The following is a 17,226-nucleotide window of genomic DNA, read 5'->3' on the forward strand; positions in this document are numbered from 1 at the left end:
TGACAGCGTTTACTCTTGCAATTAAGCTTTTTATTTGAGATAACTGCAGATTTGCATGTAGTTGCAGGAAATAATAGAGGGATCCCATGCATTCTTACTTAGTTTTTTCCAAGGATAACATCTTGCAAAACTATGGTACAATATCATGACCCGGACACTGAATCGATACAGTCAAGATACAGAACATTTCCACCCCCAGAAGGGGCCCTCGTGTTGCCCTTTTCTAACCACACCCACTGCCCCCTCTCTCCTCACCACCCCTCCCTCCCATCTTTTATCCCTGGCACCGCTACCCTATTCTCCATTGCTATAATTTTGTCATTTCAAGAATGTTCTATAAATTGAATCCTATAGTATGTAACCTTTTGGGATTGGCTTTTTCCACTCAGAATAGTTCTCTGGAGAGTCATCCAAGTTATTGCATGCATCGATGGACTGTTCCTTTTTATTGCTGAGTGGTATTTCATGGCGTGGATGTACCACAGTTTATTTGATCAACCTTCCATTGAAGGACAGCTAGGTTGTTATCCTCTGTGGCTCTTCTGGATCAAACTCCTACAAACATTCCTTGGACAAAGTACTCCTGATTCCAGGCAAGGTCATGCTTTGGTTCATTCCAGCCACCTTCCACACAAGACCCCCTTGGAGGTAATTCTGATCTGATTTTAGTAGAAAGGCATCAGGAAGCCAGCCTTCTCATTCTATCCTAATTTATCTAACAGTAACTAAATTTTAATGGCAATGGACATGTTAGTATAAGGAATAATATGACAGTGACATGTAGGCTAAGATTTATGTGGTTGGGCTGTGAAGGCCCCATACAGCCCAATGGGGCACAGGAGGTTTTTAAAGGAAGTTAGGGACTGTTCGTGGCAGTAGAGGGACAAGGGGAAATGAAGGTCAGGCATCTATCCGTCCTATCAACACTCTTCTTTGAACTTCTACTCACAGATTGGCAAATTTCAAGATGTTTCCATAGAGGCTCTGCAAAAAAGTCATTATATCAGTTAAAAAAAGTACAAAGGTTTGTACTAAAAACAGCATCCCATTAGGAGGAACTGGCATATAGACTGTGCTCCAACAGTCTAGACACAGCATGTTTAATGAAAACGTTGGTCCATGATGTACACATTCAGGCTTGACCTGGGCTTATGTCACTTCCTCTTCTCTCATCCCTACAATGACTGCCTTAGTTGCATCAAATGGTCGGTCCACAGTTCCCAACGCAAACCAGGCTATTTCACATCTCCGAGGCTTGGGACATGTTATTATTTCTACTTGGAATATCTGCCCCGCCTTGTCCAGTCTGCCTGGAAGATGCCTATTCTTTCTTCAAAGCCCAGCTCAGACCGGCCCTCCTCTGAGAAGTTCCCCTGACCTCCCACTCCACCAGGTCAGCACATTGCTCGCTCCTGGTTCCAGCCCTCCTGGTACTAGCCCTGCCTGGTACTAGCTCGCTCCCGGTACTAGCGCTGCCTGGTACTAGCTCGCTCCTGGTACTAGCGCTGCCTGGTGCTAGCTCACTCCTGGTACTAGCCCTGCCTGGTACTAGCTCGCTCCTGGTACTAGCGTTGCCTGGTACTAGCTCGCTCCTGGTTCCAGCACTCCTGGTACTAGCCCTGCCTGGTACTAGCTCGCTCCCAGTACTAGCGCTGCCTGGCACTAGCTCGCTCCTGGTACTAGCGTTGCCTGGTACTAGCTCGCTCCTGGTACTGGCCCCAGCTTCTGTTGATACTTCAACACAGTCACTTCTCGGCTTACTTATCTGTCTCATCCTCGAGGCTAGAAGCTCCCTATTCTCAGAACTTAGCAATATGCCAGGAACAGTGCGGTCCCTCGAAAAATGTGTGATAGAGGAAGGAACAAAGAAAGAAATGAAGAGAGGGAGGGAGAAGGAGAAGGAGAGAGGGAAGGAGGAAAAGGTTTATCTCCTCGTACGAGACAGTGTCTTATTCACCTTGGCATCTGCAGAACTTAGCACAGAAACAAAAACATAGGAGGTGGCTAATAAATGTGATATGAATCAATGAATGGAAAGGAAGGAGGGATGGAAGGAGAGATGAAGGGAGGGAGGGAAGCAGGAGTTGCTCTCATGAAGGAAACAGTTATGGCAGGAATTGAGTCTCTCTCATGTCCGAGGCTCAGGGCTGATGTGAATCACCAGCATCGGCAAAGAGAAAGCTGCATGTGGTGCCCACGTTGCCCAGCAGAACTGCTGAACAGGATGGGAAATTCCTTCCTCGGGCCAGACCCAGACCTGTGTCCCAATGGGAGCAGCAGCTGGAGGTTGTCTTCCAGCAGAGGGAAACTCAAACTCTACCAGATCATGAAGGGAAGGACTCATAGCATAATTCCTCTTTCTGAGTGCAGTTTAGATGTGGAAACATCCTTCAGAGACCATCCAGTGCCACCCCTTTGTGCTACAGATGGGGACGCCGAGACTCAGAGATGGGATGTGACTTGCTGGAGTCATACAGAGGGTTAGTGGCCCAGGTCCCCATCTCCAGCCCAGAAGCAGAAACAGAAGGTCGAACCAAGTAATAAGAAACTCGCATCTGACTCTGAGAATCAAACAGAAGCATATTCACCTCCCAGGTTCCCCCTTCACCCAGCTGTGCACTGATTTGAACATGCCAATGACAGTAACTCTCTCTCCCGTGGACTTTTCCGAAGGAAACCGTCCTCACCCTCCAACCCAACAGACCCTCCTAAACAGCCATCCTTGTCTTGTGACTGCCATAGCCCACTCCCAACTCAAGACCATAGGTCAGGGCATCGTGACAGCTGGTCAGTTACCTATGATGTGGAATAAACAGAGCAGGGCCAAGAGGAAGAACAGTGGAAAGCAGAGCAAAGGTGGAGCAGAGATGAGGTTCCAGGGAACAGAAGAGCCACGACAGGCCAGAAAACAAACGGGCTGAGGTTACAGGGAGTAGGAAGTCTACGGCCACAGAAGCAGTGATGGAGACAAAAGACGAGAGGAGAGGATGGGGAGACCGGTCAACAGTACCAGACCAGAGGGCACCCACAAATAGCAGCTGAGCCACCGTCATGATGGGGGGCCAGAACAGTGACCCATGGTCTTGCTGAGGGTCCAAGCAGCTGGCCTGAGCACAAGCCTGTCCTCCATGTCCAGTTTCAGGAGACCTAGCTCCTCAACTGTGATTCCCCTTTCTCTTCTTGCCCCGTGTCCATCCTTCCCATAGACAACTCCCTGTGCTGAGCTGGCCGAGGTGAGCCTGTTCCTTGCAACCAACTGTAAAGGAGAGCCAGCACACAGCCACTTCATAGCCTGAGAAAACCATCATTCAGAAAGAGTCATGTACCACAATGTTCATTGCAGCTCTATTTACAATAGCCCAGAGATGGAAACAACCTAAGTGTCCATCATCGGATGAATGGATGAAGAAGATGTGGCACATATATACAATGGAATGTTACTCAGCCATAAAAAGAAACGAAATTGAGCTATTTGTAATGAGGTGGATAGACCTGGAGTCTGTCATACAGAGTGAAGTAAGTCAGAAAGAGAAAGACAAATACCGTATGCTAACACATATATATGGAATCTAAGAAAAAGAAAATGTCATGAAGAACCTAGGGGTAAGACAGGAATAAAGACACAGACCTACTGGAGAACGGACTTGAGGATATGGTGAGGGGGAAGGGTAAGCTGGGACAAAGTGAGAGAGTGGCATGGACATATATACACTACCAAATGTAAGGTAGATAGCTAGTGGGAAGCAGCCGCATAGCACAGGGATATCAGCTCGGTGCTTTGTGACCACCTAGAGGGGTGGGATAGGGAGGGTGGGAGGGAGGGAGACGCAAGAGGGAAGAGATATGGGAACATATGTATATGTATAACTGATTCACTTTGTTATAAAGCAGAAACTAACACACCACTGTAAAGCAATTATACTCCAATAAAGATGCAAAAAAAAAAAAAAAAGCTTCCCTGCAGCGGGCAGATCTTCGGCTCCGGACACCACTGCAGGTGGGACCTCTGATGCCTTGGTGCGGAAGCACAAACACTGTAGACTGGTCCCCTCAGGAGCGGCAGATGCTGCTGCTGCTTCTCCTCCATCCTCCCCACCCTCCTCCTTCCTCTTCTTTCTTCTTCCTGTTCTTGCTTCTCCTCCCTCTTCCTCTTTCTCCTCTTCCCCCTCCTCCTCGTCTGTCTTCTTCATCACCAAGCTCTGCCATGGCCTGAGGATCCAGTGTTGGGACTAAACTCCTGACATATAACACACAGCATCAACTCCTCTCCACAACTCCAATACCATCTACTATTATAATGCCCACTTTACAGAGGGGAAAGCAAAGGCGGAAGGATCTTGCTCTGGTCACAGAGCATATGAAGAAACTGAGTTTCAAGCCCAGACCTTCTGACTCCAAAATGCACACTCAAATCATTTTGCTGGGTGAACAAGCTGGGCTCTTATGAACCTGGACTGACAGAGCTAGACAAGAGAAGACACAGAGAGCAATGAAAAGGAAATCTGCAGATCAAATTGGCTCAGAAATCTATTGCACTAACCACATCATCGCCTGACAGAAAGAATCTGCGTGAAGCCAGTGAGAAGAGAAAGAGGGGAAACAATAACCCAGCTCTCTGGTAGCTCCTGTCCACCTTCATGTCAAAGCCACTTTCTAAATAGAGGTTAATTTATTTCTCTTATCAAATGCTCCTGCTGGCAGACAAGCAGAACAATGTCACCGTCACCGATCCGTCTGTCCCATCTGACACCAAGAGGCTCGTTGCGTCTGTAAAGCCAGAGAGAAAGGTCTCGAGACGGCTCTGAGCCATTCGCCCCTCGAGAGGTCACAAAGGACGGGATGGTTATAGGTGTGCCCGGTTACTCCCCAGGACCCTCACCATTCAAGCCCCTTAAGCACCCCAGCCCCAGCGGCAGGGAGACCTACATCTTTCACAAATAACAAAGGAAAAGCAGACTCAGCCGGACATTATTATTGGAAGCCCAAGATTTAAGCTGATAAAAATAACTAGAATCTCCTGTACGCTTACCATGTGCCAGGAACCTCTCTTAAGTGCTTTATGTTGATTATTTCATTTCATCCCCACAATAACTCTCTGGGGTTCATGCTCTGTTTGCTTACCGGGGACATTTTCAAAAACGGTCACAAATTCCTTGGATTCTTCCCATTGACAAGTGAGATCACGCCTCCTCCCCTTAAATCTGAGTAGGCTTGTGACTGCTTCCATCGGTAGAGTGCAGCAGAACTGACACTGCCAGCCCTTGGCTAGAGACAAGCCAAGACAACGCATGGGCTTTTATATTGCTAGGTTATGAAAAAGCCTTTGCAGCTTCCAGCTTGTTTGCTAGGACAGTTGCTGTTCGAGCCCTGAGGTGCCATGTAAGAAGCCTGACTGCCCTGAAGCAGCCATATTGTGAGGAAGCCCAAGCCACAAGGCAAGACCACATGTGGTTGCTCCCGATGAGTCTCTGTTGAGCTCAGCCTTTGACTCATCCCAGCACCAGATATGTGAGTGGAGGAGCCTCTCGATCAGGGGTTGGCCAACTTTTTCTTGAAATGGCTAAACCATCCTGTGGTTTAGGCTCTGTGAGCCAAGCGGTCTTCGTTGTAACTACTCAATTCTGCCCTTGAAGCATGAAAGCAGCCATAGAAAATATGGGTGTGGCTTGTCCCAGTATAATTTATTTCCCAAAAACAGGCAGCGGGCTAGATTTGGCCTGTAAACCATAGTTTGCCAATCCCTGTTCTGGATGATTCCAGCCCCCAGCTGCGTGAGCTTTTCGCAGCTGGACATCATGAAGCAGAGACAAACCATCCCCACTGTACCCCTTTCCCAATCCCTGACCCTGATCCCCATGAGCATAATTAAAGAGCTGTTGGCGTCCATCACTAAGTTTGAGGTCGTTTGTTTATACAGCAGTGGGTAACTGGAACACGCCCATTTTACACACAGGAAAGCTGAGGCTCAGCGAGAGGTTCAGTTACTTGCCCGGAGTCTCAGAGTGAGTAAGTGGAGGCCCCAAGACTGGCTGCCAGGTCTGCCTGACTTCAGGGGCCAAGCTGCATCATCAAGTCCTGAGACAATGCCACAAGGAGACAGATGGTGAATGACTGAGATCCAGTAGTAAGAACGGTGGGTGACAGCATGAGAGAGAAAGGACATATGGGCTTTGTTGGGGAGGTCTGGAAAGGGAGGTCGGAGATGGAGGAAGGGACCAAATTGTGCATGGCCTTGCAGGCTGCAGTGAGGAGTATGATTTGTTTCCTCCACGCAACAGAAAGCCACGGGATGGTTTTTAAGCAGGGGGTGGTGTGATTCAAATTACATTCATTAAGAATCACTCTGTCGTGGGGAGGGGGAAGGGGAGGCTGGGACGAAGTGAGAGTGGCATGGACATATATACACCACCAAATGTAAAATAGATAGCTGGTGGGAAGCAGCCGCATAGCACAGGGAGATCAGCTCGGTGCTTTGGGACCACCTGGGGGGGGATTAGGGAGGATGGGAGGGCGATGCAAGAGGGAGGAGATATGGGGATATATGTATATGTATAGCTGATTCACTTTGTTATAAAGCAGAAACTAACACATCACTGTAAAGCAATTATACTCCAATAAAGATGTTAAAAAAAAAAGTAAGAAAAAAAAAAGAATCATTCTGGCTGCTGTGTGGAGAGTGGATCGGGGAGGGAGGAAGGCCCTCTCCAGCCTTATGCAGAGTAGGGAGAGTATGCCTTGCCGGCGAGAGGTCACACGGCCACCATGACACTCATCTGGGTCCTGAACACAGGCTGGTGACTTCCCACACGCTTGGATTGACCCGCATTTTATCCACCTTCCAGACAGTGCACGGAGGCACCGTAGGGCTTGAGAAATCACCTGTTGGCTTATGTTACCTTTGCTCCTTCCGTGAGGTTGGAAGTGTCCCTGGGATCGCTTTGGTGCTCCTCCACCAACAGACCAAACAAAGGACATGGAAATCACACTGGAAGTTTCCAGGCCACATTGGCAAGAAAGAGGCACAGAGAAGCCTGCTGCTGACCACCGTCTGAGGACCAGCCTGAAGCCGACCAGGCTAGCTAGGGCTCGGAGCCTGTGGTCCCCACACAGATCCATCCACCCGGTCTCCAGCAGGAGCTCAGAAACAGACTCTTGTCCCTTGGTGGCTGTATTCAACAGATGCGTGAGAAAGCACAGAACCACCTGCGAAGCTCATCCTGGCAGAGGATGAAACATCTCAGAGGAAAGAGAGCGGAGTCTGCACCACGAAGGACCCCCTCTCAGGCTCTCCTCCCATCTCTACTGTGCCCCGTCAACACGCTCCTTCATTCTCATTGCCAGGTGCCCTCTCTCTAAATTAGGGAGATTTCTGGCACACTCACTCTGCACTGATGGCTGGATGCCCCCCAGACTTTTCTAGACACAAACCACACAGAATGAGGAGAGCCTAGGTGGGCTGGGAAGTAAGGGCAATGCTCCCAGGTCAATCTGCCGAGTCCTGTTCAAGAACCTTCCCCCCTCCTGCCCCTTGTCTGGCAGCGGCAGCCCCAGCACGCCCCTTCCCAACAGAACTCCAGTCTCACCTTGTTGATTTTGTTGGTTTTAGGGAGCGTCTGGCTGATGTGCAGGTCCGAATACCGGGGTGGCTTTCGTAGAGGGTTGTTGATGTCACACGGAACGGACTCTGTCCGGACTAACCTTGCTGGATCCGTAGGGGTAAAAACAGTGATGTGGGAATTTAAGTACCACTTTTGCTCTGTACTGTCACGTCAGGAGAGCAGAGCTCTGACCCCACCTCAAAGGCCCACCCCCAAGACTGGAAGGGATTCCCCAAAAATGATAGTCACCGTGTTATGTCATGATACTGGGACACTTTTCCCACTATCTGTATTCTCTGTGGTTTCTAAAATGTTTGTGTTGTCAATATATGGCTTTTGACGATTAAAAATTATTACAATGAAACTGAAGCTATCGGAGTTTTTTTCTCCAATACCACAATTGTTTCACATTGGCCTTCATTTCAGAATTAAACCTCCTTTGAAAGACAAGCGGCTCCTGATTTCTCAGGGGCTGTCATCAGTCAACAGGCTCATTGTGGCCATCTGTCCCTCCCACATCTAAGCTGGGTGTGAGGATCATCTTGGGTCGCCTGTGGGATTTCTCAGGCCCGAGCAGTCTGTAGCAGTCAAAATACATCTGTGCTAAACAAGGTCACCATGGATCCCTGAAGGAAAGTCTCAGCTTCCCAGCTTCCCCTTTGCATCATCCCTAAAGGCACAAAGCTGGGCACACAGGCGATGCTAAATGAATGTGTCCTGATCCAAACCACATCACCTGAGCCCCTCTCCCTGTTACTTACTATTTACAGGGACCGCCGGGAGGGGCAGAGCAAGAAGCTTGCATTCAAATGTGATGCCTGGTAATGTTACTTGTTAGCTGTTTTTTATTGTGGGGCTGGGGGTGTTCGTGGAAAAGTTAAAGCTTTGGACTGACCCAGGGGTTTAATTTCTCTCTTAAGCCTGGGCTGCCATCACCATGGAAGCCAACTATATTTTCAACTTCCTACCAAAGGGGGCTGGGTAGAACAAGAAGCTGGTGGACCTCTGGAAAGTTCCGTTTGCTTCGTGTGTACGGGCACCTGCCACCTTTGAGTAAAGGGGGCATCCTGAAGGTGGGTGGGAGGGAGCCCTTCTTCCGATGTCAGTGTCTGAGAGTGGGTCGCTTCCCAGCAGGCTGGTCCTGGTCTCCATGCGGGAGTCGGGCTCCAGCAGAGACCACAGTGGAGGGGAGTCCGGCGGGAGGCGATTTCCTCGACAAAGTTGACCCAAGACAAGGGCTCAGGAGTGGTGAGAATTCAGGTTTAAAATAGCCTCACGGCATGTATACAGTTGTTCAAGGAACAGATGGTTCTTAATTAAGGATATGAGGTGGGAAGGGGCAAGAGAAAGGAGGTGAAGACTTTTCCTTCTCTTACAATCTTCTCTCCTCGTGGAGGAAAGCGATGCAAAGATCATCGAAAACCGATGGCCCGTTGGCTCTGGAAGACGTGCCAGCACTTTTTGACAGCAATCTACCTCCTTCTTTAAGTTTCCCTTGGGTTCATTCAAGACCAGGGTAGAGTCCCCTGAGCCTACACTGACCCGAGGCCGGAAGGGCTGGGAGGGGTGGCGGAGGACGAGGATTAGCGAGTTGTGTTCCCCAAAGTTGGCACTAGGCCTCCATCCAACCTATAGGTGGGGGGTGGCAGGGAGGACGCCAGCAAGAATTTTAACAATTTTAACAAGTTGTTAACATTTAAAAATAAGTATACGGCACATAAAACTATTGGGGCTTTTCTTTGAAACATGAGAAACGGTACAATGCAGGTCCACACTGCTGGAGTGGCCATCCTCTCTGGACGGCGCCTGGCTCTCTCTCCACTGTGCACGGCCCCGCCTGGCCAGCGGCTCTCACTTAGGGTACCTGGCAGGCATCTGAGTTTGCAGCTTCTCCTCTAGAGCAGTGCTTCTTTAAAGCGTAGAGAAGTTGCCAGTAGAAGCTGTTTAAAATGCACGATCTGGAGTGAGGCCAGAAGTTGTGCATTTCTAATAAGCTCCCGGGCGATTCCCGTGCTGCTGCTGGCCCACGTACCACCGCTGCAAGAGCAAGCGTCTGCACTAATGATGTCCAGTAGAACTTTCTGCAATGATGAATGTGTTCTGTATCTGTACTCTCCAATATGGAGCCCCTGAAATGTGGCTGGTGTGACAGAGTAATTACGTTTTTATTTTTATTTCATTGTAATACATCTAAATTTAAATAGTCAGATATGGCTGGTAGCTACTGTATTGAACAGCACAGGCCTACAGGATCCTCCGGTGGATGAAGTGCAGTGTGGATAATGGAGTCTGGGAATAACTACCCCACAGGCCAAGAACTGGGGGAACTATTTTGAAAGCTGGAATGCGAGGCCTCCAACTGAATCCCTAGCAGACAGGGAAAAGCCTTTCCTTCTCATTAAACTGGTCTTGCTCTTGCCTGGTAGGAGGCTGGTAGTGGCTTCCCAGAGGTAGCAGCTGGCTCCCTGCCTAGACAGGTTGGCCCAGACACTCCCAGGGCCCCAGGAGATGGAACACAGATGGCCCAAACCAACAGGCCCGAGCAAGCCCCCTCCCTATGCCTACTTCTGCAGGGCCAAACGACCGAGTCTGAAGAGCACATAACGGAAAACACTCAGCTAGGACTCTTTTCAAGTGGGAAGGGAAAGGAACGGGATTGGGGGAAAGAGAGGAGAGTAAAAATTAGGAAAGAGGACACGAATGAGAGAAAAAGACTTAGGGAGGGGTCGATGAATCTGGGGGCTAAAGTATCAGAGAGACCAGAATGGGGACAAAGAATAGGGAGAACAGGCATGGGAGGTGGATTAAGGAGACAGATGTCAGGAGGAAGGGTGTCAGAGGGAAAGAAATGAGACAGGCAAGGGTCAAGGGTCAAGGGGTATCCAGAGGTGAGCTGGATGGGACAGCTATCTCGGAAGGCCTGCAGGAGCACCCCCCCCCAACCCCAGGGCAGTAAGTGTTAAATACTTACCTCCTCGCTGGATGATCAGGAGATGACAGGGTGGGGCTTCTTTGGTGCATTTGTTGTGGCACTTTAACCTGAGAGAGAGAAAGAGCGAGAAGGATGGATGGACGGATAGATGGGTGAATGGATGGATGTTTAGATGGACTGGTGGATGGATGGATGGATGGATGGGTAGATGGACTGGTGGATGGATGGATGGGTGGATGGATGGGTAGATGGATGGGTGGGTGGATGTATGGTTGGGTAGATGGATGGGTGGATGGGACACACCAATGGTTCAGAAAGCTCTGGGCGCTGTGGATACCAAGACATGAGACGAGATAGGGCAGCTACTGCAAAGGCATACCCTTGGAACCTAGGAACTTAACTCTGGAGAGAGTTTGCTGCCATCCCACACTCACGGGTCAGTCCTGGGTCGTCCAAGAGTTGGTAGCAACTGTCTCACCAACAGTGCCCACTTGGACTTCATGCTTTGAAAGACATTGTTATCTATCAGTCTATGTTTATCATCATCATCATTCAACCCTAATAATCATCACCAACTTACTTGAAGACTCATTTGCCAGGCATTGCACTAAACATTCTATAGATGCTATGCCATTAGATCTTTATAACACCGTCATGAAATAGGTATTATTATTCTTCCCATTTTACAGATGGAAAAACTGAGATTAACTGACTTGTCCTGGCAGAAACCCTGGGTCAGTGGTGCCAGAGGTGGCATCATTTTTTCTTAAAGGCTCATGCTATAGGAGACAGCCAACCAAGGCTTCCAATGCGGATGAGATCAGTAACAGGTATTAAGTTTTAGAGGTATTAAGTTTAAGAGTTTAGAGTCAAAATGTCTTCCTTTGAGACAAATCCAAGATGTCACCTTGCTCGTCCCCATACCGTTGTCAGACTTCAAAAGGGTACTGTGACCTTGCTCTATCCTTTTCTTTTGGAATTTTACATCTGCAGGGTGGATACACACTGCAGCAGGTGCTGTCAATGCTTCATGCATATCCTTTTGGATTTCCTTACTATTTCTGTGTGCACCAGCTTAACTTCCAATGGCCAACGTCTTTGCCAGAAGGCTCCCCTCAGCCTGCTTAGAGGTTTATTATCAAAGTACTCTACACAGAGAAGTGGGACCTTTAGATGTGTCCTCCACTCTCTTCCCCTCTAGGGATTTGACAGATATCTTTAATGGAATGGTTTGGACGCCCAGACATGGACTTGACATTGACTCAGTTAGTCTAGTTCAGTGGTTCTCAAAGTGGAGTCTCCAGACCAGCAGCAGAAGCACCAGGTGAGAACTTTCCAGAAATGCAACTCCCAGGGCTCCAGCCCAGATGTGATGGATCAGAGACTCTGGAGCTGAGATGCAGTGGCCTGCTGCACCAAGCCCTCCAGATGAGTCTGGCGGTAGGTGCTGAGGCACGAGAACCACTGGTGTAGTTGATGGCTTTGGAATGTCTGTGCACATTTCCCCAATTTTCCTTGTGTTCAGTCTTTTATGGCCCTAACAGGGCCCTGAATTCCTCTATGATATGGAAAACTTAGATCTGGGGCTCCCAGGGGTGCAGGGGGGAAGCCAGGAGGGATGTGGGCAGCATGAAACAATCGCATAGTGAGAACGTTAGTCCATCTCAATTCTCCTTCACGCTGACTGCATCAGGGGGGTTTCTTGTGCTAAGACGTCTTTACGTCTCTCTGCCACGTGCTAACCCCAGATCTGGACATTTAGCAGTATCACAGGGAATTGAATACATTTATTTTTCCACTTGGATGTCTATTTATTTCTGGTCCCCTTATTTTAATGGCAAGTGATGCCGATTCTCCATTCATGATTATAAGATACATCTTCACCTGTAAATAAATTTGCTTTAAGTGAAAAAGGCTACAAATGGTCCATGAATAAATGTAGGGATGCTACATGAACAGGACAAAATCAAGACAGGGTGGTGAGTGAAGGGCTGAGTTAGGCTGGGAAAAGTTGGCTGAGACAATGTGGAATCTTCAAAAAAGAGGTGACAGCTCTTGGCACCCGAAGTCTAAGAGGGCTGGAAACATTAGGAGGTACCCTTGGTCACAAACGTCATGAAGACCACGTGACTCTGAAAAAAACAAGAGCTAACACATATGCAGTGCTTCCAACGTACCAGGCAATGCTCTCAGTGCGTTACACGATTTACTTAATCCTTGTAACAGCCCTAAAAAGTAGGAACTTTTGTTATCCCCATTTTACAGAATAAGAAACTGAGGCTCAGCAAATTTGGATAACTTGCCCAAGGTCGACTAGTCAGAAAGAGGTCCCAAGTCCAGCTCTAGCTCTGTTAGATGCCTCCAAAGCCTCCATTCTTCTTGCTTTACATCTTGGGGGTGGAGGTGAGTAAAGGGGAAGGTTCCTGTCGTCTATAAGCAGCTGAGTCAAAATGTCCCTCTTTTTGAGCCTGTCACCTTGCTCTGCCCCCTACAGTTGCCTGACTTCACAAGGCAATAAAAATCCCACGTTACTGCAAACTGGCTTTGTCTTTTTCTTTTCTAAGGCCCCCAGACTCAGACCTATAGAGAAGGGAAGACCTGCTGAGTGTGAAATTAGCCTTTAATTCATTCTACATACACTTAAACTGGGTCTACTGGACCCCAGGTCCTGGGGACACAATGATCACCCAGATGAAGCCGCTATGTTTATGGGGAGGGTTAATAAACACATAAACAAGTATCAGATAATCGCCTGTGTGGTAAGATGGTGAACAAAATAATACAGGGAAATGGGATGGAGAGTGACAGGAGTGGGAGGGGGAAGGGCTCCAGTGGCACAAAGGTTGGGGGGCAAAATCAAGCCTCGTGGGTTCAGGGGTCAGAAGTTAAAGGCTGATGAGGCTGAAGTGAAGAGAACCAGAGTGAAGGGAAGACTTGAGGAAGGGGAGGTGGGCAGGACCCCGGGGCCCCAGCAAGGAGTCTGTATTTGATTCTACAAACACCGGGAAGCCTCTGGAGGAATTGGATGACTGTGACTCGGTCAGATGGACGTTTGGGAAGCCCTGGTTGGGGAGACTGCTGACACCAAGTGACAGCTGAACCAAGAAGCGTGTGCACTCTTTCCTGTCTGAACTAGCTCAGTTCCGCCAGGAAGCTTCCAGAAAGAGACTGCTCCTTTCTGCCAGCCCCACCTAGGAGTCTCCTCGAACAATCCCAGCTGGAAGCTGACAAGCAGTGTGAAGCAGCCCGTTCCCAATTGTGGGCAGCACCGCAGAGTGAGGGCAAGCAGCTGAACGTCACCTTCGGACCACATCCGTAACAGGACAAGGCAGCCGAGACCACCAGTGACCTCAGCCGTCTCCTGCCTCCCCCTGGCCTTTTCCTCTCTGTCTCTCACAGTAAGGGAGCAGCCCTCCTGCACTCTGGCTGAAGGGTGGGCGATGGAACTCTCATCCTCCCAGCCAGGGCTTCAGAGGGCAGCGCCAGGCTCTGGAGCACAGCCACTGCCCTTGCAGACACCCCAAGAGAGCGCTCTCCGATGCCCGGACACAAACTTGGCACAGAGGTTCACATGTCTAGAACTAGAACTGGAACCCACACATCCAGGACCTGCTGATCCAGCCAGCAGGATTAGCTTAGAGCTGAAGTCACCCAGACCCTGGAGGGGAGGCGGTACAGGGACTGAGGCCAGACTTGTGCGTGTCCCACTTACAAAGAATCATTTTTCCAGCAGGAAACACGCATGATTCCACCCCAATTAGACTTTTCCTTTTCACTGCCCATGAAAGAAAAGAGCTACTAGCACGCAATTTATCGGTAAACCACCTGCTTCAGAATCAGATTCCCAAGGCATACCCTCTCGGGTTCCGACTCAGGAAGTGCTGGGAATGTGAGTTTTCAGCAAGTGCACACCACAGCTCAAGGACCACAGTAGAAGAAGGATACATTCTACTTCCCAGATGAGAGGTGTCTGGATGCCTAAACCTTCCAGAAGGCAGGGTCCTCCCCCCTCCACACCCCCACCAAAAAATAAATAAATAAATAAAAGGAAGTGGTATCAGGATAATATACACAAGAAATCTGAGTTCAAAGCCTGACACCACTTCCTGGCTGTGACAAGCTGGGGAAGTCACTGGCCTGCTCTGAGCCTCAGTTTCCTCATCTGTAAAGTGGGGACAACCTAAATGTCTATCGACAGGCGAATGGATAAAGAAGATGTGGCACATACATACAATGGAATGTCACTCAGACATAAAAAAGTAACGAAATTGAGTTATTTGTAGTGAGGTGGATGGACCTAGAGTCTGTCATACGAGTGAAGTAAGTCAGAAAGAGAAAAAGAAATACCGTACGCTAACACATATAATATATGGAATCTAGAAAAATGGTACTGATGAACCTAGTGGTAGGGCAGGAATAAAGATGCAGACGTTGAGAATGGACTTGAGGTCACGGGGGGTAAGGGGAGGCTGGGACGTAGTGAGAGAGTGGCATGGCCATACATATACTACCAAGTGTAAAATGGATGGCTGGTGGGAAGCTGCTGCATAGCGTGAGAGATCAGCTTGGTGCTTTGTGACGACCTGGAGGGGTGGGATAGGGAGGGTGGGAGGGAGACACAAGAGGGAGGGGATATGGGGATATATGTGTGCATATAGCTGATTCACTTTGTTGTACGGCAGAAAGCAACACAACATTGTGAACCAATAAAGAGGTATAAAAAAAAAGTGGGGGGCTTCCCTGGTGGCGCAGTGGTTGAGAGTCTGCCTGCCGATGCAGGGGACGTGGGTTTGTGCCCCGGTCCGGGAGGATCCCACATGCCATGGAGCGGCTGGGACTGTGGGCCATGGCCACTGGGCCTGTGCGTCCGGAGCCTGTGCTCCACAGCGGGAGAGGCCACGGCAGTGGGAGGCCTGCGTACCGCAAAAAAAACAAAAACAAAAACAAAAAAAAAGTGGGGACGATCATAGCATCTGTCTCATAGGGTGGCAGAGGAGATTAGTGATACGACAGAAGTAAGGTGCCCAGGACGAGCACTTGAAGTTGCAGGTACTCTCGTTTTTATTGTGGGAGTTGTCGCTTTTACTGCTAGTTGATGCAGTGTTCCACAAGCCCCTAAGACCCTCTGCTGGAGGACTTTCTCTGGCTGGGAATGTGGGCTGGCTGGACTGCCTGGAGCCCTGAAAGAACTCCGGTGGGAACTGGTTGATGGACCGCCCAGTACCCTCTCCCTTGGGGTGTGTCGATGTGGGGCTGGACCCGAGGTGCCCATAGCCGTCACCCGCTCTTCCAGGACCCAGGACAGGCTGCCTTTCTTCCCCTCCCTGTCTCGCTCCCCTACTCCCCTGCTGGTGTGGCCCGGGATCACTTCTCAAAGAAACCATGTGCCCTCAAATCCCTGTCTCAAAGTCTGTAGAAACAGGGGAGCCCAACTAAGACACCACGATTATTAAAGGAGGTTCAGAACAGCGACGTGGTCTGTCCCAAAGTTCTCACACCAAAACCAAGTCCTCTGTTCCCTGTCCCTCGTGTGTCCCTTGAGCCCAGGAGTTTGGTCCTCCTTGCGCTCCGTTCCACATGGAGGAAAAGGGAGGGGTGGGCAGGACACAGCTGACCACCCTGGACAAACCTCCATACCAGACGTGGTCCAGAGGAGCACCATGAGTTGGGATGGTGGCTCTGATCAACTCCAGGCACCAGGGAAAGGTCGTATGTGGTTCCAGAAGTGGTGAAAAGCCTGGGCTTCGGAATTCAGCCAACCTGAGCTTGAATCTACCCTTTCCAGACTAAGGGGGCATCCGTCTGCTTTGTTAGGTTCCGGGTTCCTCACCTGCAAAACTGCCATGAGGATCCAGTGAGAAAATGCCTAAGTGGTGCGCACCTGGGCAGCAAATAAGTCAGCGTCCCTGCGGGCAGGGCTAAGGCACACTTGAGGGCACACGGGGAATGCCATGCGAGCCTCAGACAGCTTGGAAACTTGGAAAGGGTTTATTTAAAACTTTCATGGAAAAGAGCTTAGTTTTTTCAAATTCAAAGGCTAACAGGATAAGCTTCAGTTATCAAGAAAAGTTGCTTACGTGGGATATCTCATTCTCCAAAGGAGCTGCTGGCCGAATGAGACATCCTCTCTGTCTGAAAAGTAAATATGTGAATTTATCTTGGGGGCAGGATCTGGGTCTTCCTCATCTTTGCAGCAACCTTCCCTACCCCGCCTTCAGTGCCTGGTCTGGTGGCTGGTGCATGATACATGCTGAACAGATATTGGAGAGGTGGAGGGAGAGAGGAGGAGAGAAAGAAAAAGGAAGGCAAGCCCAGCAGCAGGGAAAGCCCTTCGAATGTCCCTCGTGTGGGGCCCTTAATAGTCTCCATCAATTTTTTAAAACGATTTCTATTTCTTATAAATTGTATCCCTTGCAGAGTGTGAAGTGCAAACACGTCCCCTTCAGCATTCCCTTCCTTCTGCCCTCCTTCCTCCCCGACGGGGAGGTGGGGGACAGGGGTCTGACCACAGGCAAACTGGACTTCCATGGATCTTGCCCGGGAACCATGGGGACAAACGGCCCCTTTTATGAGCAGCTCTGCCATTTTCTTAATGGATTCGTCCTGGCCCCCCAGCAGCCCCATGGAGCAGACGCAAGCCCGGAGACCGGTGTGAGGCTGGAATCAAGAAGGGTGGCCTTCCCGGAGGAGAGGCCC

At 49.6% G+C, this 17,226-nt stretch overlaps 1 protein-coding gene across 1 annotated transcript in view; it reads right to left on the reverse strand.

Moving 5' to 3' along the window:
• Positions 1–17,226, reverse strand: part of KSR2 (kinase suppressor of ras 2) — a gene marked incomplete at both ends in the record, with an annotated part of 399,245 nt that overhangs the window by 74,497 nt on the left and 307,522 nt on the right. Inside the window, 2 exons of the mRNA XM_079942603.1 lie at positions 7,584–7,702; positions 10,570–10,637. Of these exons, the coding sequence (XP_079798729.1) occupies positions 7,584–7,702; positions 10,570–10,637 (187 nt within the window). The remainder of the gene's footprint in view (positions 1–7,583; positions 7,703–10,569; positions 10,638–17,226) is intronic.

This window comes from Stenella coeruleoalba (assembly GCF_951394435.1).
Source record: "Stenella coeruleoalba genome assembly, chromosome: 14".
In the NCBI taxonomy this organism is placed as follows: domain Eukaryota; kingdom Metazoa; phylum Chordata; class Mammalia; order Artiodactyla; family Delphinidae; genus Stenella; species Stenella coeruleoalba.